We start from the raw sequence: 24,871 nt of genomic DNA, 5'->3' as shown, positions 1-24,871 counted from the left end.
GTGTGGGACATTTGAGGAAAGAACCGCAGACTGGCCAAATAAGGGCGTGCTGAGGCCTTTGTCAAATGTGTTGGGCTGGCTATACGAGAATTTTTCCGTTTCTTGTAAAATCGAAGGCTTTGATATTATTCCCAACAAGTTTACTTTTTATTAATACAATATGAACCAAAGTCTGAGTAAACAAAAGAAAATAGAATATTGACAATTATCTTTTAAAAAATGTTACAAAAATAATATTCGTATAAAGAAACGTAACAGATTAACTTGCGTTTGCACGCCACTTAAAACTTACACACGAATATTACACAGTTTAAAGTGGGGTTTGGACATGTACGAATCACCACATGATGTTGAATGTACTTTAGACACAAGAAACATCCGGAACATGGAAATGAGAAAGTGTGATTTTATCTCTCTCCCCCCCCGCCAAAAAAAGCAATCACAGGAATTGGGAAAGGATATGTCTCCCCCCCCCCCTCCAAAACAAGCAATCACAGGAAATGGGAAGGATATGTTCGGTCTGTGTGGACAATATTGTTCTGTTAAATACATCGGTGCTGTGTCAATGTGCAACAGCTACACATGGAAGAAAGTATATTGAACTCAACCCGTGCTTCCATCGGCAACAAATGTAAGTCGTGCAATTTAAGTCGAAATTTCGAGTTAATAAGTCAACATTTCGAGTTACGTAAGTCCAAATTTCGAGTAACTAAATGATAAATTTCGAGTTACAAAGTCGACATTTTGAGTTACTTAAGAGAAATTTTGGTTGATAAGTCGACATTTTGGGTTACAAAGTCGATATTTTGAGTTAGAAAATCGAAACTTCGAGTTACTTCGTCGAAATTTTGGGTTGACAAGTCGAAATTTCGTTAGAAAGCCAAAATTTCAATATAAATAACACGAAATTTCCAGTTACTTACTCAAAATTTCGAGTTAGTATATCGAAATTTCGAGTTATTTAGTCGAAATTTCGAGTAAATAGAAAACCCACGCCTGGCACTAATTATCTTCCGTAAGTTATACCTAAAGGAATGGTGGAAACAATACGCACTTTGATGACACTTGTTTTTATTTGTGTTTCTTATCAATATGAATACAAAATCACTTAAATGAGATCCAAATCGGGTGTACTTTGGACCATGTTTTTTTTAACACATCTTTAGATGTTTCTATTGGGATAAAAAAAGAGAGCGCGTTGTTAACTCCACCTTAATTTTTAAACAAGTCGTTCTATTATAGTCAGACAGATACTTTTAATCTGTCTGTTATTTGTTTTTTATGAAACATTTATGTTGATATAAATGATTTTATATGGGATGAAAATTAAAGAACTGTTATTATTTTTCTGATGTAAATTAATTCTTGTGCTGAAATTTTGTCAAAGGGCTAGGGTCGAAGACATCTTCTGGGGGATCGTAGTTAAAACTTTGAGATTTTTAGCGACAAGGGTTCGATAATGCAATTTTGAAGTATATATTCATCACTACAAGTGATTCTAAGTTAAATGTAAACACCTTTACGATATAGCGCTTCTGTATGTGTTTATCGCGTATAGCCTCCTGGGGAGAACTAATGTGTTTGAATGAAAACAACGACGCGTTTGCTCATTTACATTTTAGCAACAGGTACCATTTTATTTTACGTAATTTAGTTTAAATCTGAACAAGATACGTAATTTAAGCTACTTCTTTTTTAATTTATGATTATTCTAAGGACAATGAATGGTTTATAACAACAAATGAGCATCCTAGTTTGAAAAGTTTCATGTTGCAGTAAACAATTTAGATAAGTCCGATTTCCGACAGAGTTTCGTGAAGACGTAATATCAGATTTTAAAACTGGTCGGTCTTGTAGTCGAAATATTGAGGCTTTTGTTTTTAGCAACGAAATGTAAACATTCGATGTCGAAATTTCGGGTAAGAAAGTCGAGAGTTCGAGTTAATAAAAAAAAAACACCTGACGCTAATGCTCTTACGTAATAACAAGCATGGAAGAAGCGAACATTTAATGAAAGAAAGTCATGCAGATCCTTTCACAGTTGTCAAATTTGTTTTATTACAAGCTCAGAACAGAAAAATAATTATTTCACGCGGAAAAAGACGTACAAAATGAATGACCCCTTGTGTTATATATAGATAGTTTTGAATTATACTCAATTCAAGTGGATACATTAAATAAAAGATAAATTTAAAGAATAATTAACTTGTTGGTTTGTACATAAAACACATGTATACAATGTGACATACAGTCGAGGATCGGGAAAAAGACAGATAGTTGTAGTAATTCATGGCTTTAATTTTTTAAGGCATGGCTTCAGACGTGCTTTAAATGATCAGCAGAATTTACGAAAATCTATATTATTTGAAAATGTCATTTTGCCTTGTTAACAATACCTTTCTTTCGGTCTTATTTATTTATTTGAATAAATAAAATTAAAAAATTAAAAAAATCGGCGGCACTATCTTTGCCAGTTACCGTTTATGTTTAGGGGTTTGTTTCTTCTGGTAATATAAAATTGAATAGCTCCATTCACTATGTGGTATTTTTAAGAGCTGGCGCAGATTTAACAAATAATGAAAAAACTTTCGGACAAATATGTACACATTTTGTCAATTGTACGATAGAATTTGAATATAATATAGATAATCATACGGTATTTAACTATTTATCAATTGCAGAATGGCATTATCAATGACTGGCATGTGTATTAAGCTATACCAAACGTTTGAGTTATTGCCTAGGTACCGGAGCTCCAGATCTTTGTATTATTATTATTATATACCACATTTCTATAGCACTCTTTTCATAAATAATAAATGTTCAAGAGTGATTTACATAAATCTGATAAAACATAATCATATATATTAACTAAGTAAACCTATTAAACAATATATAATGATAATCTAAAACTAGTAAAGGATGGTAAGCAATACAGACACATTCAGTTTAAAATCAAGGCTCAATTTAACAAAAAAATAAAATCCTATAAAAGATTTGAACGAAATAAGATTGTTTAAAAGGAACAAACAAAAGTAAAAAAAAGAAATCAATTATAAAGTAACACCCTAGGACACAAAATCTAAGACACAAATTACACTGGTATTGTAGCCAAAGTACATGTATGTTGTTTAATGATGTATGCTGTTTTATGAAACTAACGTCCATATTATTCTATGAAATAATGTGTTTTGAGAGCTCTCTTAAAACTTGGCAAGGTATAACAGTCTCTAATGCCAGGTGGTGAAGCATTCCATAATTTTGCTGCGACTGTCTGGAAGCACCTGTCACCATATCGTACTGTCCAAGATTTAGGCACAACTATTGTCACTGAGTTATTCTGGGACCTCAGATTTCTGGCTGGAGTGTATACGTCTATCATGTCTTTTATATAGGCTGGTGACTGATCGTTGAGGGATTTATATGTATAAGTCGAAATTTTATATTCGACCTGATACGCTACCGGAAGCCAGTGAAGTTCACGTAAGATAGGTGTTATGTGATCATATTTGAGTGTTTTGGTCACGATTCTAGCTGCTGTATTTTGAGCATGTTGTAACTTGGTCATTGACTGCTTAGAGACTCCAAGATGGCAAATATGTTGTGTACATTTGATCAATCATTACACTGAAATTCAAAACTTGTCAGCTGCAGTTTGCTTATCCTTATTTAAACATGGTTGACACAAAGTTTCCTTAACACGGTCGGGAACTTCATATTCCTCTCCTATATAACTTCCACTTTCCGCCATTTTTTTGTAACGTTTCTATTGTCCCTATTTGAGAAATTACATATATACATGTATTTAAATCTCGAGATCAATATTCAGCGGCACTGTAAAAGACCTTCACAGACTTAGAAATTTTAATAAAACAAATCAGGTTTTAAACTAATTAAACTAAATAAAATGTTCATGTAAGCCATTATATCTTGTTCAGATCTCGAATGTTTACATTTCGTTGCTACAAACAAAAGCCTCAATATTTCGACTGCAAGACCGACCGGTTTTACAATCTGATATTACGTCTTCACGAAACTCTGTCGGAAATCGGACTTATCTAAATTGTTTACTGCAACATGAAACTTTTCACACTAGGATGCTCATTTGTTGTTATAAAACCATAACATTGTCCTGTAGAATAATCATAAATTTAAAAAAGAAGTAGCTTAAATTACCGTATCTTGTCAGAATCTAAACTAAATTACGTAAAATAAATAAAATGGTACCTGTTGCTAAAATGTAAAATGAGCAAACGCGTCGTTTTTTCATTCAAACACATTAGTTCTCCCCAGGAGGCTATACGCGATAAACACATACAGAAGCGCTATATCGTAAAGGTGTTTACATTTAACTTAGAATCACTTGTAGTGATGAATATATACTTCAAAATTGCATTATCGAACCCTTGTCAGCTATCTGACTACCCATTATCTGTTGTTGTAGTATCTGAGGAAGTAGCGATAACAAGTGGTAATGGATACAATATAGAAATTCTACACGTTAGTAAATGCAATGAAATAAGTTCAAGTAAAAAATGTAAAGTAAAAAAGAAATATGACTATATATTTGACAAATGATAGACAGTTTGTCATTGGGACTTTTGGTGAACCAAGACCTGTTCGTATTGTATCATTAAAAGGAGAGAAGCGTGATTTTAAAGTTAAGTTTCCAAACAAGACATATCCTCAAGGCTCTAACGCTAGTACTTACATAAAGAGCATTGATAAATTGATGATTACAGATAGATACGAGCATACTGTCTACCTATATGATATCAAGATAGACTCCAGAGTTGTAGTGAAGGATGATCAGATAGAGGAACCATGTGGTGCAGCAGTTAGTCCTTCTGAAACTATTCTGGTGTGTTGTCGTAACACAAACTGTATTGTACATATAAGATATTATAATCGTACAAGTTAGATATGACATATCCATATAAAGTGTGTGTTTCACGTGATAAATCTTTTCAAGTTGTTGCAAATAACTGTCCTGGAAATATGAAAATGCAGAAATTCAAAATACGAATTTATGATTTCAACTTCATGAACTTAACGTCACGATCTTACGTTTTGAGTTTCACAATATCAACTTTACAAATTCAGATTTCAACTTCACGAATTCTTGAAAAAAAATAATGATGTTGAATTCGTGATTTTGAGACCGTAAATTTATGAAATTAACATTTCACCACTGTACAAGGGTCTAAATTCAAAACCATTCCATTTTATATGCAGGTAAAATCTTTAATTCATCACAAACAAATGTGCTTCATATTAAACAATTTTATCTATTATTTCAAAAGGACAATTTAGGAGATGAGAGACATAGACGAAGATCGGTCATCTTTGAATATTGTATTGGAAATATTTCATGGGTACCTTGGACTTTTCTGACACGCTTTAAAGTGGTTATGCAAATATCAGACTTATATAAAATGCCACCAGCAATAAATCGATAAATCAAAAGCAAAGAAACAACTTACTGCTGTAAATTGTTCCAAAACCAATCAAGTATAGCAAACATTCAGTTCTTTCTTATTACTCTTCCGTTAATTCTTTTTTGAAGCCATGATACATAATCGGCTCCGGTTTAAGACGCCAATTGATTAGACGATACTGTGACCCAGGTCAGCTTCTAATTTTAATCAACCAATGAAATAATCCGTTTCAAATCGGTCACGTGATAGCCAATGGATGCTGATTTCAACTTTCATTTTCACATTCAGAAATTTGTTGTTAACAGATGTAATCAAACATTTTAAAAACCCATTTCTGGTGGTAAGTTGTTTCTTTGAATTTGTTTTATCGATTGATTGCGGGTTGGTACAATGACATGGTTTGAAATTGTGTTTTTACGCGTAGAAAATCGGGTGAAGATAGGTTACACGGTCGTGTCCGACCTAGCAAAAATACGATATTCTATCCGAAATATCGGTTTGTTGTTCAAAAACGGTATAAGTGGGGACAATTATGTTGTTGTCAACGTCTAGTGATGTCATTTAGCTGCAATTTGATAAATTATAGCTTTATATGGTTTACGTAAAAATGACTTTGCAATTTTGACTTATACTGGACTAGTGGCATTCGGCCGATTTGGCGAGTTCAATCCCTTGTTTATATAATAATATATATATATATATATATATATATATATATATATATATATATATATATATATATATATATATATATACAGACAGTGAGTATATTTTTTTCTATAATTACTTTTTTATACTATCCAAACACTGTGCTGGGTCCCTGTGATTACAAAAACTGAAACTGAAACTGAGAAACATTAGCTAATAAGCTATTTACCGACAACAATAGAGACATAAAACATATTTACTAACATGTAACAAATCTGTCAGTAAGAACATTTAAAACTAGTTGCAACTATTGCGACTTCCAGGCTTCTACAAAAGATCTAACGTGAAAAAACTGAATCGTTAAAAATTGAATCTTTGTTGACACATGATCGAGCTATTCACGGTACGTATTGTTTTGAAATACCTGTTGATCACTTTTTTCTGTGATGGGGCTTCCACTAGCCAGAGCAGTCGTCACGTGGTAGATGCATGCATGCGTTGATGGTCGTAGTCCTTCTAACATTGAAGCACATTGCATTTTCATTTTTAAAAGTTTCACATTTGTCTGAAAATACAAATAGCAATAGCGGATTAGACTAATGTGATAAAAAGCTTCAGATTTATATATCTAAATTTTTGGACTAGAAAGGTAAATGATATATACCCCCATACACACCATTTAATTGTAGGCGATATCTGCTACATAGAAAGGCCCAAATAAGAAGAAAACTGTTCCACAGTTTGACATCCTTGGCAAAAATGACATGTCTTAGTAAATACACACAAATCTTCCTAAGTGTACATGTATAAACAGTCTCATAAGGTGCATGTATCCATATTTGCCCGATCATGCTGAAATGTTCAATACACATAACCATGTTTCACTCTTTTTTTATTCGAGATACAAATTTAAGACGCATTCCCAAAACATTTGAGTGCGTGTCGAAAGTTAATGTTGCAAAAATTTATGTTCTAATACCGTGTTTGCCCACACTGACTGTTTATTATAACCTGGCAGCGTCGTCGTATTGATGTAACATACCCTTGTAGATAATTGTTTGGTAAATTTGCCCACTCAATGATTTTGCACATAACTCGGCGATAGTTTATGGCACTGCACCAGTCGTACGTACGCGGCGATTCAGTTCATCCCAAACGTTTTCTATTACATTTCGGTCTGGAGATTGTAGTGGTATCTGAGCCATCACGTTGATATTGTTTGCGTAAAGCATGTAAAGAAAGACTGTTGTTGCTCTCGTGGTGTGGGCTGGTGTGCCATATTGCAACAACCGTAACCATCTATTGTTTCTCAATATGGGCAATACCTGAGATCGGAGGAATTTTGTGTTGGTACCTAGCTGCGCGCTCAGATTGCCATTTATGAACACAATATTTGTTTTGTGACGCAAGGACAAACATGCCCAAATCATTACTGACCCACCCCTATATCTATCTCGCACTTGTCATTGAATTGGTCTCCTCGTTGTCGATATACCTTTTCATGTAGGCAGAATCTCCTTTCATCTGTAAACAGGCCATGTCCCCATTCTGCTTGTGTGGTATTTTAAATGATACCGAGCCCATCGATATTTATGTGCTCGGAGCCTCTGAGTAAATACAAGACCGTTGAAGGGCCGTCAACCTTTCTAACGGTATGTGCAGAGATGTTTCTTCTGTGGGTCTTACGCGTTTATCTGGCCCTGATAACAGCTGTGCGTCTTCTCTGTTGAAGATGTATTTGTACGATGTGATTATCTTGTGCAGCTGTTTTACATCATCCACATGGCTGGCAAAGAAGGTTATTAAAACGCTGCCAGTTGTTCTGTTTTGATTAATAAGCTTTCTTTTAATGGTATTGCAGTGTACACCCATGCATCGCGCAACCTACAAATGATATAGTCATGTAATTATTAATATAAAATATGCATTTACGATAGAAATTGAATTAAAAGCCTTTCTGCTTTTACAATGCAATGGAATTTAAAGAATTAAATAAATTTTGCTACCAACCTCTGTTCAGTGAACACCAGCGTTGACAAACCGTATGGCTATTCCACGCTGTTTTACAGATGTGGGGGTTTTCTGATATGTGAATCGCTGTCATATCCAAGAATACTATGTGCAATTTATTTTCACCCATTCTCACATTTTTTCGTGCATTGCGTGAATTTCGTACGTTCATGGTTGAACGCCCTGCATATTAAAATTAAAATGTTTGAGCACAGGAAATGTGTGGATATGCAGCTAATAGCCTAAACACGAAATTTTGTAAAAAAAAAATATTCATTAATTTGATAATCAAAAATGCACACTTATAAGATTTGGTAAGTGTATAACCAAGTTCACATGTCTCAGTTAATTTAACTGATTATTTGATTTTCTCGATGTGTTCACATACACTTGGGGTTATGTGCGTTGTTCCCCTTCTTGATCCACACTTGTATACATTATGGTTAAATTTAATTTGCAAACTTTGCGTCATATTACATCTGCATAATATATTTTTATATTAATATGTACATTACAATAGTGATCCTAACAAAGTAGAAGTGAAAGAAGATCAACCAATATGGGGTGAGGTATACAGTGTTCGGGGTATGCTACATCTTCCATACGCAGAAATTACCGAATCTTTCTCTAGTTGGGATGACTCGACAAAGAAAAGGAGTAGGATTGACTATTATGGAGGTATGCGTTATAGATTATTTTAGTGTAAAATGCAGGGAAGGCAGAATCTAATTTTATCTGAAACCTTCCCTTACTTGCCTTTACGATATTCATAAAGTAAATTTTAAAAACAAAATGTCACTTGTCTGTACAGGTTGTGGGACAACCTGGGAAATATAGACAATTGATTTTGCCACCTTGAATTTAACTGAGTTTTAAATGTTAACTTGATAGATGTAGACAGCAGAATGCTTTATTAATATTAAACCTTCCGGCATCAAATATATCACAGACATGCTCATTGAACAGTTTATTATAAATCTAAGAAATTAGTATAAATTTTAACACAGCTAAATGACCGCTGGTTCTTCTTGAGGTAAATTAAAATTTGATATAGTTTAAACTATTTTTTACATGTTATATGGCCCTATATAAATGGTTTTTTTGGAATTCAAATATAACATGAGCCTCTAGGTATGGGTGTTGTTACAAACAACAATTCATATACAACCCTATAACTTGTCAGAAATATTTATAAGGAATTTATAATACATCAGGCATCTGTCTTTGTCATAAATTGAAAGCAGCTGCGGCCGTTTATATCAAACTTTATAATACTGCACGTTTGTAACGTCGCTTTTCATTGGATAATCGTGACGTTAATATAGTTTTATATACACGGTTGCTGTCGATTCATGAAGAAATCTTACTTTTTCCTCTAAAAATGATGCTTCCAGTATTATAAATTTGTTATAATGATTGTTGGCCGTATATAAACGGCTGTTTGCAATATAACCCTCGCCTAACGGCTCGGGTTTTATTTACAAATAGCCGTTTATAATTATGCAATAAAAGGCAATGTTACAAAAATGCAGTACTATAAATAATGAAGGGCCAATTAACGCAAGAACTCTAAAAAGTGTTTTATTTTGAAGATACTTTTTGATACTGAATCACGCCTCCACCTTCCCTTTTTTGAAAATAAAATGCCCTTGAGACTTTTATAAGAGATTATAATTATATAGTAATGTTTATTTGTAGCTCAACATTTATTTTTTTGAGTACCAATGAAACGGATTATAAAAGTCTGCTCATTTGTCCAATCAATACTGATACATATAAGTAAATAAGTGTCTGAAAGTCTGCTATCATTTTATCCTTGATATGTGCTAAATGTCTTTCTTACTCTTATATAAATGAGGGAAGAAAATGAGAAAAAATATAGGATTATGATTTGATTATTAATTGTCATGTGGTATATTTCTAGGTATGGTCATGACATTAAATCTACAGCTTCCTATTTGTCCTTAAAGTAGCCTCCAGAATTGTTTCTTTTCTTAGAAAATTGTTCTAATGATTAAATATTTTGTCAAATGTATGTATTAGAAATTGAGTATAGCTTATGGTTCTTACCATCCACAGAAACTACAAATAACTTTTGTAGTTATTTAGTAGCGGTATTTTTCTAACCTCATTTACAAGTGAGTTGAAATTTTATGATAAAAATTGTAAATTCTGTGGTAGTTTGTTGGGTACAATACAGTAAAAAATTAAATATTTAAATATTTATATTGAATGCTTATTTATTTCTTAAAAGTACTTTGAGGTGTGCTGTTTTAAGTAGGATTGAATAAATTCCATGATTTATTTTTGATGGATCAGTGCAAAAATAGACTATGTGTATATGGAAATAGAAGGCACATGAGCTATTTTTGGACCAATCAATCAATCATGTTTTCTATGTGACCGTGAGTAAAATAGTCTAGTCTAATTTCATGATTTGCAATTTGTCTGATATAATGCTTTAGAATAGAATTTTGTAGGTATTGTTTTTTGTTGTATTTGGTTAATTCTACAGTGTTAATATCTTCCTAAATACTCTTAAAGTAGTTTTTACAGATTGTTTTTGCTTTTCTGTTGGTATTGGTAGTTTTCATTCCGGATCACAGCAGTTAGCCACATTGAATTTACCAGAGCACCGTTCAGCCACCACATAATTCCTGTGCAGGCTGTCAAGCAGTTTACCAGCACTAGTTGCCTTCACTTTCGCAATTAACTGATTACTTCTGTACATGCCAGAGCAGAGGTACAGTGCAAGTGACCGTAGAAAGAATTTCATAATGGCCTGCGCCGTTCGGGAATCGAACCCGGTTTGCCCCATTCACAGTCCAACGCTCTACCTTTTGAGCTAACCGGGCGGCTTTTTGCTTTTCTGTGTTCATATACCCATTTATAAGGGGAACGTTCATGGCAGTGTGGTTAAGACGGCTAAATAATGGTTTATATGGCTTTATATTTCATAGGGACTGTTTAAATGCATGTCAGATGTGACGAAGCTATTAGTAGTAGTGTTTGGAAGGTCTGTTGTTCTACTTCCAGTGTTTATGATTTGTTTTACAAGTTAAGTTGGAAAATTGTCATAAAACCATTTACAGTGCCTGTGTTACCTTACAAGCAGAATGATCATTTAAAATATATACCGGCGTGTTTTAAAATAATATACAACTATTAACCCAACCAATAAATAATTTCAAAATTAGAAACATTAATCGTTTGACCATAAAAGGGAATTGTAATATCATATACTTTAAGGTACAACCATGTATTTTGTTCTACATACTTTCATTAAATATTACATTTGTGGGAATTTGTATGTTATATAGGAATTGTGCCGGGACTGGGCGATGAGTTCGAGCGAAGGGAGGTATTCGAGCGATCCGAGTTCGAGCAAACAAGTTTAACTGTATCCATAGGGGAAAAACAATGACCCCCCTGGGGCGGGGCCTATTTTTACCCCAGGGCTTTTATTTGAACAAACTTGGTAGACAATTAAGAAAAATCAATGAATCCCCGGGGCGGGGCCTATTTTGACCCCAGTGCTATTATTTGAATAAACATGGTAGACACTGACTAGATGATGTTTCATGCAAAATATTTAAGCCATGGCAACAGAGTTTTGAATGGAATTAAATTCTTTGAACAATTTTTAAAGTTGACTTCCTAAGGAACATTTCTGTGAAGTTTGGATGAAATTGGCTTAGCGGTTTATTAGGAGATGTCGTTTAAGTTAAAAGTTTACGGACGGACGATGGACGGACGGACGCCGGACGAAAAGCGATTACAAAAGCTCACCATGTCACTTTGACAACCGCTTCTAGCACCGGATGTATTAAAATTAAAAAAAAAACAAATATTTCAGTGCCTTTATTACAGAAAATATACAAAAGACGTATTAAGAACACATTTGGATAAATATTTTCTGAAATGTAGTATATTTGATATACATTTGTACAACAGAAGGAACATGATGTAACTTATTTTGTGAGACATGAAGTATAATGCAATTCTATTGACTAGGATAGTATACGGTGAATTTATCTACTAATAGCAATCAGCAAATAGTCAGTAAAATATTCATACGCCAACCAATTACATATGTACATCTCAAAAGTGTATGTGGACCCCTTTTGTTAATCATTTATGTTATATCAAACTGTTAATGCGAATTTAAAAGGTGAATGTGGGGTCTTTCTTAATCATACACGTATTTCCTTACTGTTTGCCGATTCAAAACTGCATGTCGACTATTTATCATGGAAGTATTTCCTACTTGTTAATGAACATTTAAAAGATATAAGTTGACTCTTTCTTTATAATACACGTATTTCCTAAATTCGCGTATTTTCATATTGTTGGTGCACGTTACACAGGTGTACATAGTCATTTTTCATTCATGAACTACCAGCCAATTGTTTATGCATGCTTTAAATGTGTATATGCACTTTATATGACATGATAATTTTCAACTTATATGACAATAAAAGAATGTGGATTAAACAAAACATCGCAATATGAATTTAAATTGTAACATTTTTTAAAGCACATAAAATACACTAGAAAAAAATGACATTGAAATGGTTACGTGATCAAGACACAGAAATTACAAGTTCGCCTAAAATCTAATATACATTGCAGTAAACAAGAAACAAAGTGATTGAAATACTAACCTGAATAAACATTATCAAGTGCATACTAGCTAGTTTACAGAAACATTATATGTACGCAAAAAAATCAGTAAAAAAAAATATTTTTTTTAATTTTCCAAGACTATGGCACTGAGACAAATTTCATCGTAATTGTAATCATCGACGGTTTAATAATCACTTAAATATAGACAGAAGAACCTAGAGGGTTACCTGTTCGTTATGTCAGATAATCAGAGACTGACAAAATGAGACAAAATGATATTATATCCGTAAGTTCACCTTTCCTCAAAACTGTTTAGTTTGTTTGTTGAAAAATGATCATTTGTCAAATGTTAAAGCTATACATGTAAATATCCATTAATGGGACGAAAATGACACTGTACTCAAACCTGATTAACAATGTACTGGTTCAGGAGTCCTTAAAGAGACAAATTTTATGACATTTTTAAAAAACTTTAAAGAATGAATATTGACTGATTCATCGTATTATAGATTGATATTATTATCTGATTTCATTAAAATATTCCATAAAAGAATATTGATAAATTTATTCTATTATTGATTGATATTGTGTTATCTTATTTCATTAATCAAAAGCATTTTCAGAATCCAATTCTTCGACAGACCTGTATTCTGATATTACATAATCTTAAGTTTATATATTTTTTCACATTCTTATGTAAGTTATAACTCTAGGTAATCAATAACAAATACGCAAAAAATGTATCATAATATATATATATATATATATATATATATATATATATATATATATATATATATATATATATATATATATATATATATAACAAACAATTTATTGATGAAAATTAACAAGTAAACACTTCTTTTGGAATACATGGTTTAAACGTTATGTTACCTTACACCAATCAAAATCTCATGCCATGACATCTAAAATCTAATTATTTCCTGAATGTCAATTAAAAATATTAATGTAAATAGACTTCATCAAAATGCCATTTAACAAAAGAGAAATGTATTGGACGTTTCATAAAATTTACACCAATATACAAGATTAAAGTGAAATTATGCTCATATGTTCATAGTTTGACTTTACATTTCAAAAGATTGACTATTTAAATGATGTTTGACAAAAGTTTATATTGGAAAATGTTTAAGATAAAATTTAAAATCTGCATATAATATAAAAAGACTGCCCCACTCTTTTTATAAACTGAACGTTACAGGTAAATTCTAAATGATATTTACAGACATTTCGTTTGGATACGGGGGTTATTTAGTGTTTATGCAAAGTAAATTATTAAATCAAAAGGAATTATGGCAAAATGAAAATCTATTGGGACTCTCACCTGTTCACTCACTATATACCTTTAGATGGGCATAATTTCACTTTAAAAATCAATAACAATAAGCACAATCTGTAAAAAGAACCAAAACTTAAACTTTTGCAGTTTTCTCATCTGAATTGGAGGGAATCAACAGCATTTTGATTATTGCATATAACAAATATACTTTGCTGGGACCAAAAGCGATAAGCCTTTGCCACCAGTATTTAGCCTGGACAGTCATGCAATTTGACCAAGCTCTTTCCTTGTATTTCCATATTGAAATACCTTAAATTTAAAATGGACTGTTATAAGATAAAACTGGACAAGTCCATTTACGAAAATCAGCAGTTTAAGGATTAAAGTCAACAGTATAAAATGTAAAAAAGGCGAGAAAATATTGACATCGGCGGGCAACGTTCATAGAACACAGTAAAAATTAACGTGAACAAATCTCTATGCAATATTTCTTTTGCAGACAATAAAAAAGATTATAGATTTCAGTATAAAATGCAAGTTTATTATTAGAAAACGAAAGGTCTTAAGCATATTCATAGATTTCCTATACATGCCAAACAATTAGATGAAAACAATATATTTCTAACTGTTTTTTTAATGTTTTTGCCAGAAATTATAACATGTATCAAAACAGTTCATTGTTGCTAAATTATTATGCATAATAAAATGTTACTGTTTTACAAATTACAAAATTAATATTTTTTATTCATCCTTTGTCAAGTCAAACTTACAAAAATTAGTACAAAAAATCATTTATATCACTGAAATATCACAAATCTGTTACATTGTTCCCAGAATATAAAAATATCAACACAATAATGCATGCATAGTTAAGTCAGCATAGTTACTTATCCAAATAAAAATAGCACAGTACTTATGATTTTTTTGTTATACAGTATGGCACTTAAATTACAAATTAAAAATATTTATCAACATCGAATAGTGAAGCATTCAGGTATTTCGACTGTCAAGTCTGCTTCATAACTTAACTTTACTGGTAATCAAAGAGTCAAAACTTTGAAGAAATATTAAGGCTGAAGTAAGAGACAAACCTTGGAATCTTAATCATCTAAAAGACTGCTTACTCAACCCCAAACAATTACAAATAAAAGCACCGCATGTCATGTTTAACACTCGTCTGTTGAGCGCACTGACAATAAATAACCAATTATAACCAAAGATTCTAACTTAAAAGGGGCATATAACTCTAGGAGTATAGCTTTCATAATGAACCCGCTTGTTTTACAACTGACCTTGTCATGATCAACTGCACCTTATCATGTTAAGCAAGTATGCCTACTTTATTACCTTTTAAAATGTTTAGAAAAACGGACTACATTAAAGTTGTTGCATGTGCACGACTTAGACAACGACTAAGCAGTAATAATAATAGCTCGAATTTTTATTTGAAACAGAAGAGCTAAAAATTTACACAATAATCAGTGGTGCTTTTTAGAATCAAAATATACTGTACAGTATACAAAACAATTCAAAATTATGCAAGTTACAAAAAACACCTTTAAACAATACTGATTAACTAATGCCAACAGTTTGCAAGATTCAAGGAATTCATATTAATTTTGATACTGAAACCCCTTCAAAGAATGAACAATGATCATTTCCAAAGTATACATGTTTATACTATTCTGTTCTAAATTACATGTATACTCGTATTAAATATAATTCAGATGAATAAAATCAACGAAGGTAGGTAACATAATATTTAGATGTGCTTATGATGCGCTTTAACAATTACTCCCTAAAATGTGTATATTGGTGTGCCTAACTTTGATTTTGGAAATGATCATTGTTCATGAATCATTTTTCCAACACATTATTCTTTACATACAAAAATAGACAAGTATGATTTGTATAACAACATTTTTTGGAACAATAAAATAAAACTTTTTACATAAATGCCACATAACAGGGAACATGTAAACTATATTTTAACAATCCATGTTTCTCTATATTCATTTAATTCACACAAAATTTTTAAAACAAAACAAAATAAACAAATCTGATTCATCAAACATGTAAGGCACTAAAATGTTGATATGAATGTTAAAAAAGTGAAAAGGTGTATATTTCTAGAAAAAATGTACAACAAAAATGTAGAGTAAAATTGCAATACATAAAATGACAATGACGTTGAAAATGTCTGACATTAATTTTAAGTGCGTATCATTTTAATATATACAAAGATAGATGTGTTATTACATATACAGAGAAATGTCTATTATTTCTATATACACATACATGCATTTTAATGCTTAACCAACGTTTCTACAAATAAATTGTGATACACACAAAAACAAAATGCCTATGGTCATTAAAAACACGCATACAATGTTGATAAAAAGAATTCTTTTCTTTACAGTAGTGTATGAAATTCACTGCTACCAATAATTGGTTCAATTTGAGAATTCTTTTTATCAACATGTTCGACAGTCTTACTTAGAACATCAGTTTCTGATGTCTCAATTATTTCTTTTGCAAGAGTCTCACTCATACCAGGAATCACCGGATTCTTTCTTTACTCTTGTTTTAATTGCCGTTTCATTATGCATAGGAGTTGGACCAAAATCCAACAAAAAGGTTTCTCCACTTTTCGAGTATCTGTCATCAAATACAAAGCCGACATCAGCCACAATTGGATTTTGTGGAATTAGAATGTCTGTAGTATACGGGATATGTAAGATTGGCAAACTTGCTTGACTAGTACCGTTTGTGGCTATGCAATAACCATCAGGTCTAAGTTGTGGTAGACAGGCTACTTAAAAAAGATGTGTCATTATACGAAGGTTGATCTACAAACCTGTCAGCTGGAGGAGTCATTGGAGTAAAGCCACTATCATCACTACTCTGGCGTTCAATCGACTGAAAAAACACATCCTTGTAAATTTAAAAAACAAAACATAAATGTTATTTCATTTAGAAGTGGAAAGCAACTTGTTTATTATAATAAACCAGTCAGTTTTTGTTTTCAAACAGCCTTATGGGTATAAGAAATCTCAAAGGAGTTACCAACATCCCCTACCTGAGTGAAGTTTTATATGATGTACATAATTGTACTTTTTAGTTGGAGGAATGGATCAGGACTTTCAGAGCAAACCCTTGATAATTGCAAGATCTGCGTATAATGCAACAATTAATTCATTATAGAAGTGAAAGAACTCCTGTTTAAGTGTCAACAGAATTACATGTTTTGTACATTTTTATCACTGAAAATAAGTTCATTAAGGGAGATAAGTTGGAAACTTTTTGATGAGTTACGATTTTCTTGCAGTGCGGGTCATCTCACTGTCTTCAATTTATATTTTAAGTTTTACCATGGATTAATATTACCATGTAATATAAATCCGTGGTTTTACTGTAATCTCTTTTATATTCGGTGAGTTATACTGAGGGCAAGGGAAACACATACCAAGTGGACACTTGACCTGTTAGTGTGAATTTAACATTAGTGGCAGGGGTCTGGGTGTTGAGCATCCCAGCTTGTCTTAATTTAGTATATACATGTATTTGTGCACAGTTATTTCAATGATGAATAGAAAAGTTGTGAACCAGACACAAAACAGACCTTATCATAAACCATGTTAAGCGATTCACTTTTATTGTGACATAAACATTTGAGGTAGGGCATGACACGTGGTCTAAGTATAGTGAACATTTCTGCAAAGAAACTTAAAAAATCCCTTGATGGATAAAAAAATTAATGGACCTGACATGACATATACCCCAAAACACAACAAGTTTGACCTTTGTTCTTAAAGACTGACCTTGACCTTAACACCCGCACGATAATGATGTTAATCACCTAACATGGGGAAGATAGCATTGTGGGTATTTTTTTATCTAATCGTAACATACAGCATATTGGGATTGGTTGTCAAAATCACGACAAGGGGTGGTAATGTATTTTGTGTGATAAGCATCAAGTACATAAGGCAAAAATATTTGAAAATTATTTTGATAAAAATTCAAAACTTACATGAGTTCTATTTGCATATTCTCCTTTCATCTGGAAGGAAAATGAATCGTATATAAAAAGAATTAGTTTAAATAGGGACAAAATTTAAAATTAATTACAAATAAGTTATAGATATATAAAACGAGTACTTTCATAGTTGTTTACATTACTTATATTACCTCATATATCCTAAACCATAATACCTTAAAACTTGACCAAACAAGATATGTTTGTAAAACACGTATGCCTCTAACGGCAGCCAATTAGTCATGTGATCAGGTTATTATGACTGAACAAAGTGAACAAAAAATCAATAAGGGTTATCTACTGGATATGACTAGTCAGGTAATGATTATTGTGACCGCATAGGTTGTGTGCATCAATTTTATGACAAAGTTATAACAAATCTTACCAAATAATATATACATAAATTGTATGAATCATGTAGGCCTCAATTATGACAGCCAAGTTGTTATATTACATAAGAATTTCAAATGTGTATACGAAAAGCATTTTTAGTTTAATATAAAAATATCAACCAAGGCAACATGAGTTGTTGAGTGATTGGTCAGAAACCGTCCTTAAGTACAAGGTCAATATGACACTGACACCCTGACCCAAAAAACAATAGGGGACATTTACTGGCCAAGACCAATGCACCTTCAAAGTTTGAGGGCCAGCAGCTATGGGCTTGTCAAGTTATTGATCGGAAACCATTTTCACCTACAAGGTTAATATGACCTTGACCTTTGACCCCTTGACCCAAAAATCAATAGGGGTCATCTAATTGTCAAGTCAAATGCACTAACGAAGTTTGAGGGCCAACAGCCCTTGGAATGTTAAGTTTCGATTGCCAACCGTTTTTACCAACACAAGATAAATATGACCTTGACCTTTGACCCCAAAATCAATAGGGGTCATTTATTGGTCATGACCAATCATCATACGAAGTTTGAAGTTTCTAGGCCTAAGCGTTCTTCAGGTATTGATCGGAAACCGTTTTTACGTAAAAGGCCAATGTGACATTGACCTTTGAGACATTGACCACAAAGTGAATAAAGTTTATCTGCTGGTCATGAACAATCAACATATTAAGTTTGAAGTTCTTAGGCGGCCTAAGCGTTTTTTAGTTTTTGATCGGAAATCACTTTTACCTACAAGGTCAATGTGACTTTGACCTTTTACCCTTTGACCCAAAAATCAATAGGGGTCATCTACTGGTCATGACCAATCATCATGCCAAGTTTGAAGATCCTAGGTCTAAGCGTTCTTTAGTTATTGATCGAAAACCGTTTTCACTTACTAGGTCAATGTGACCTTGACTTTTGATTTTTTGACCCAAAAATCAATTGGGGTCATTAACTGGTCATGACCAATCATCATATCAAGTTTGAAGTTCGTAGGTCTAAGCATCTTTTAGTTATTGATCAAAAACTGTTTTTACTTACAAGGTCAATGTGACCTTGGCATTTGACCCCTATGACTCCAAAATCAATAGAGGTCATCTACTGGTCATGAACAATCATCATACCAAGTTTGAAGTTACTAGGCCTAAGCGTTCTTTAGTTATTGATCTGATATCGTTTTTACTTACAAGGTCAATGTGACCTTGACCTTTGACCCTTGACCCAAAATCAATAGAGGTCATCAGCTGGTCATGACTAATCATCATGCCAAGTTTGAAGTTCCTAGGCCTAAGCGTTCTTGAGTTATTGATCGGAAACCGTTTTGACTTACAAGGTCAATGTGACCTTGATCTTAGACCCCTTGACCCTCAAAATCAATAGGGGTCATCTAATGGTCATGGCAAACCATCATTCCAAGTTTGAATTTCCTAGGTCTCAGCGTTCCTTAGTTATCACTTGGAAACCATTTGGTCTACGGACCGACGGACCGACAGACAAATGCAAAGCAATATACCCCTTCTTCTTTAAAGTGGGGGCATAATAAAAAGGTTAACAGTTACTATATCAGAAAACATGTGGTTTTATTTACTACTCATATCTTGATCGGAAAAATGAAAACGTTATTTTTTGCCAGGGAATAGAATGTCTACGATTTAACACAGAGGCTCTTTTGTGCAAGGTTAGAGTAAAGACTAAATTCAATACTTACAAAATCATCATCAATTTTTATATTCCCCTGTTCCAAAATGGATTTCCTTTTCTTTCTGAAACAGCTGTAAAAATGGAAAAACAAACAATCAAAATTCATTAAGATTGTACAAGCCTTTTTCATCTTACTGATTTATTAAAATCATAACACCATTTACTCTAAAACATGTAATATTTATGTATTTTCTTACTGGCATTTAGAAATTACTCTGACTTTAACTTTTTCAACAAAAAAGGGATCATAAATCAAAATGATAAACTATGTAATCAGTCTTTAATACATTATTTTTTTCCACCAATATTTTTTTATCAAGCATGTGCTGTTCTAACAATTGCCGAATTTTCTTTAACAAAATTGGGTCGGTTCACTTAGCTCAATAGGGACCGCATTTGATTTGCGATCCAAATGGCACTGGTTCGATCCGTAAGAGAAGAGGTGAAATTCCTCCATAACAATTAGTCTCGGACATTAAGCCTACTTGTCTCTTAAAGCTCATTCAGAAAACATTTTGGATTAGTATTTGGTCACTTGTAGAGAAATTAGAAATTACTGGTTAGTTATCCAGAAAAGTCGCGTTGGTGGACAGACACAGATATGACCAAAATATGTTTTTGAAATCAACGTAAAAACCAGATGAAACAAACAAAATAGTGAATAACGAGACATGACAAAAATGTGTCAACACTCAACAGATGACAGACAACAGCAAATAATTAGGAAATCATCAACACTAACAACACTCGGAGCATATCAAGTCAGATGAACTGAACTTAGATTTTATGATTTGTTAAAGTAAACAAACAAGTTTAAGATTTAAAATTGTTCTCAAGGAAGGGCCAGTTGTCCCCCAAGGACAAGGATGAATTTTACCACACATGCACGATTTATACATTTTAAACAGGATACCTCACATACTTACATGTATATATACAAGTACCAAAAATATAAATAATGAAGATATGTTATAAAATTTACCTTATAGCTAAAATTACAATGATGTTAATAACAATAACTGCAATCACTACACCAGTCGTAAATAATACTATTTCCCATTGCCTCAAACCTGAAATGAAAATAGAAAATACATGGTTGATGTCGGGATGGAGAACGTTTATCCGGTGAGCGAGAATGTGTATCTTGGCGCCAAGAATCACTTTCGAAGCGAACCGGATAAACCTTCTCCATTCCAACACCAACCATGTATTTGATTTATCCTGCTTTTAATCATGTTTTTAGAATAATTAAATGGTTTCATTCATCTTTTTCCCCGATAAAATAGCATCTATATATGTAGTTTTGTTTTGCTGCTAAACATGTGACGTCATCATATGACGTAATGACTGGAGATAGATAAGTTTATCGGGCAAGGCTTTATCCAGCTGATAATATAGACAGTAGCAGGATAAAATACTTTTGTACCCATATACACCAATAAGCAGTCATTTTACATTTTTATCCTGCTACTGTCTATATCATCGGCTGGATAAAGCCTTGCCGGATAACCTTATCTATCAGGGGCGTAGCTAGCCTTACGCACCTACGCACGTCGTCGGCTTACTCTTAAAATGTCCTAACTGCCAAAATGCTATTTTGAGAAAAACGACTTTAAACATTTTGCATCTTAATATTTTTTTCCACGTGACCCCACTGAATTGAAATTTTTCACACATCTATATTTAGGATTTTATTGCTCAAAAAAAGTGTTTATTTTTCTTTCTGGAGAAAGACTGAGAGTAAATATGAAAAAAACAAATTTGAGATAGAGCAAAAGGTCAAAATATTTCTTAAAAAGTCACTCTAAAAGTGCGTCATTGGAGATAGAGCAAAGTAATGCCAAAATTAAACAAAGGAGCCAGAGATACGATACTTTAATGGTAGCAATTATTACATAGACTGGCTGTTTTAACATTTAAATGCACTTATTTTGCTTGTCCGTATGTGCAATTAGATTTTATTGTAAATCATTACAAGCCGTCGCAAAAATTTTTTCAACGCAAATGAGCGACTGGATGTTTCTTTGTATAATAGTATAAAACTTGCTGTATAAGTTATGAGAAAATAAATTCAGAAAACCGACCTAAACGTAACGTAATGCATCAAACCTAAAGTGTTAAGACTTTATGATATTGGTCCCAAGATGTTTAGTCACAACAAGTTAAACAATTTATAACTATTTATCATAACTTTTGTATCATTAATAAATATGACTTCTTGTTATGACAAATAGAAATTGATATCTTAAACATAAATACGTACTGATCGTAAGTTGCGTAACAAAGAAACATATCTTAATTATAGACAAATATAGATATACATCATATAGAAGGTATAAAATTGTCTTTATACATGTATTTGCATAATATACAGCATGTTACTTTGCAAAATCTCAATCTGTATGTATTAACATAATTATACAACTGACATTAATGCAAAATGCCTGTCTTAAACAAAAACTTAAAACAGCGTCTCGTCATACCGTGAACAAAAAATCATGAAAGATTTGAATTTTCTATTATCTAACATTTTTTCAATGGACTAAGGTTAACATTATTAAAATGTTATTTACATTCTTTAACAATGTAAGAAAACCTGTTGCCAAGGTACTTCATCAAATCTGCCATGTAATAGTCATTAATATTAAACGTAAATCAGCTATTCATGTGGCTTGCAGTTTTAAACATAAATGCATCAATAACATGATACCAAAGTACAACATCAAAAAAGAAAATATATTCCAATGTCTCTTCATAACATTGAGTTTAGTAAATTTCTCAAACATAATATTAATCCCCTGTAGATGTGGATGAGTATTTGATAAATTGTGTTATAGAATAATACCATGATCAAATTCCTACGATGTCTGTTTACGTAATACTATAGCACTTGCACTTATAAAGGTTTATATTTTGCACAGACTTTTCATGAACATGCGATCCTCTGTCGGTATAAATCGTAGCATAGTTTCTATATCTTTTTTCTTGTCATCAGACAAACCCTTTCCACATTTTAGAATTTTAGGCAAAGGAATTAGGTCTACTTTAAAAGATAACCTTGTTGTCCTTAGAATTGTCCGCTTCTGTGTACTAGACATCAAATGACTCTTTAAAAACACTTGAAACGGCAATCCATTCACATATTTCAATGCTTTAACTCTTGTTAATGGGACAGAGTTTAATGTGAATTTCTCTGCAACCGCTCGATAGTCAAAAATCACGTCATTTTTAGTTGTATGATTACGGTTTTATCCTGACGGACTTGATTATGTTTTTTAATTAGACTTCGAGGAGTGTAAATTTCAGAAACTTTCAGCTTTTTCTCTGTATGTGAGTGAATGTTATCAATTTCCTGAATACTGGAATGTCCACGAGTACAAAATTTCTGAACAATTTCAACCACTTCAGGGTAATTTTGTCGAAATAGTTATAAAGCAGTGGTCATCATGCTGTTCCGGTTTTGTGGTACACAACTATCAGACCACAACGTTATTTTCTTAACATGAGCATGCGCCTTCAAAGCGTTTTCTAAAATAACAGTTACAGCACTAGCAAGTTCATTAGATCCTCGTCCAGCGACTTGTTCATTCCATTTAACATTATATCCAACTTTGTCTAGACAGCAGTGACACAATAGGATAATCAATCTCAAAATCACACCACAGTCTTTACAATTGCTTATCAAATCGTTAAATTTTCTACAAACTTTGTTCACTTTTATCAACAGATCTTGAATGCCGATATAGCCCAAAATGTGTATAAGGACGCCGTCGGGCAACACCATGAGGTTAACCTATAATGATATTTAAATTTAAGTAGATTATAATATCAATGATTTTAGCATAGCTCACGATAAAAATGAAAAGGTAAACTTTTATGTACTTATTTATGTATCCGAAATATTGTTTATCCGAATTATATTTACTAGGTTTTGCAAAACTTCTTAAAATTCTGAGATTACAGTGCATTTGACATTAAAAAAGCAAATTGCAGTTACATGTACAGAGATTTTAGTTTAATATACTCACATATTATTACTTTATCTTGCTTGGAAACACAATCAATGGCATTACAAAAAAATATTGGCAAGAACATTCTCTACCGGAAGTTTTGACTTAGCGCACTATTATCGCGAAAACGACCAAGGTTACCTGACCATCAGTTTGTGTTTTGATTGGCTTATTTCAGGTTTCACTATAAAATTGTCCTAAGTAACGTACATACCCTACTATAAGGATAAAACAATCATTGCGAAATGTGGACATAGAGCAAAGTTCATACTCGATAACTCCGTTTCTAGGTCATCATAACCTTGAACCCAAAGCTTAAAAGATAGAGCAATGTAAGGTAAAAAGAATGGTACATTTATCTCAAATTTTGCAAAAATGGACATAGGACACTTTAAGAGTTAGGCGACGACGTGCGTAACATTGATCCAGGAAAACGAAAACTCAAATATACTAAAAACGGTAGGAAAACTAAAGGGTATAGGCGTGGGTGGTCTTGGAGTGTTTTGAGGCATGGTTCCAACATTTATATAGATCAAGCTCTAATTATATCATTGATTCTAATATAAATATAGATCTTCGAAGTATTTAGGTAATAAGTTCCAATAATAATATAACGTAAAGAGTATTAATTCATAAAGAACTATATGAAGCATAATACGGTTTTAACGGCAGAAATGCTCGCTCGAAATACAATTCGCCCGACATACAGAACGAGT

General features: G+C 32.5%; 1 protein-coding gene across 2 annotated transcripts in view; it reads right to left on the bottom strand.

Moving 5' to 3' along the window:
• Window positions 1-13,593: 13,593 nt before the first annotated feature.
• Window positions 13,594-24,871, bottom strand: part of LOC132725896 (uncharacterized) — a 77,655-nt gene continuing 66,377 nt past the window's right edge. For both annotated transcript variants that reach the window (XM_060711085.1, XM_060711086.1), the window contains exons 12-15: window positions 21,128-21,215; window positions 20,153-20,216; window positions 18,059-18,088; window positions 13,594-16,944 (exon numbers count right to left, since the gene is read on the bottom strand). In XM_060711085.1, the coding sequence (XP_060567068.1) occupies window positions 16,819-16,944; window positions 18,059-18,088; window positions 20,153-20,216; window positions 21,128-21,215 (308 nt within the window). In that variant the 3' untranslated portion in view covers window positions 13,594-16,818. The remainder of the gene's footprint in view (window positions 16,945-18,058; window positions 18,089-20,152; window positions 20,217-21,127; window positions 21,216-24,871) is intronic.

Source organism: Ruditapes philippinarum, unplaced genomic scaffold (genome assembly GCF_026571515.1).
Source record: "Ruditapes philippinarum isolate M1 unplaced genomic scaffold, ASM2657151v2 ctg1777_1_1_1_1, whole genome shotgun sequence".
NCBI lineage: Eukaryota > Metazoa > Mollusca > Bivalvia > Venerida > Veneridae > Ruditapes > Ruditapes philippinarum.
The sequence above is the reverse complement of the archived record's forward strand: the minus strand, read 5'-3'. Positions and strand labels throughout refer to the sequence as shown.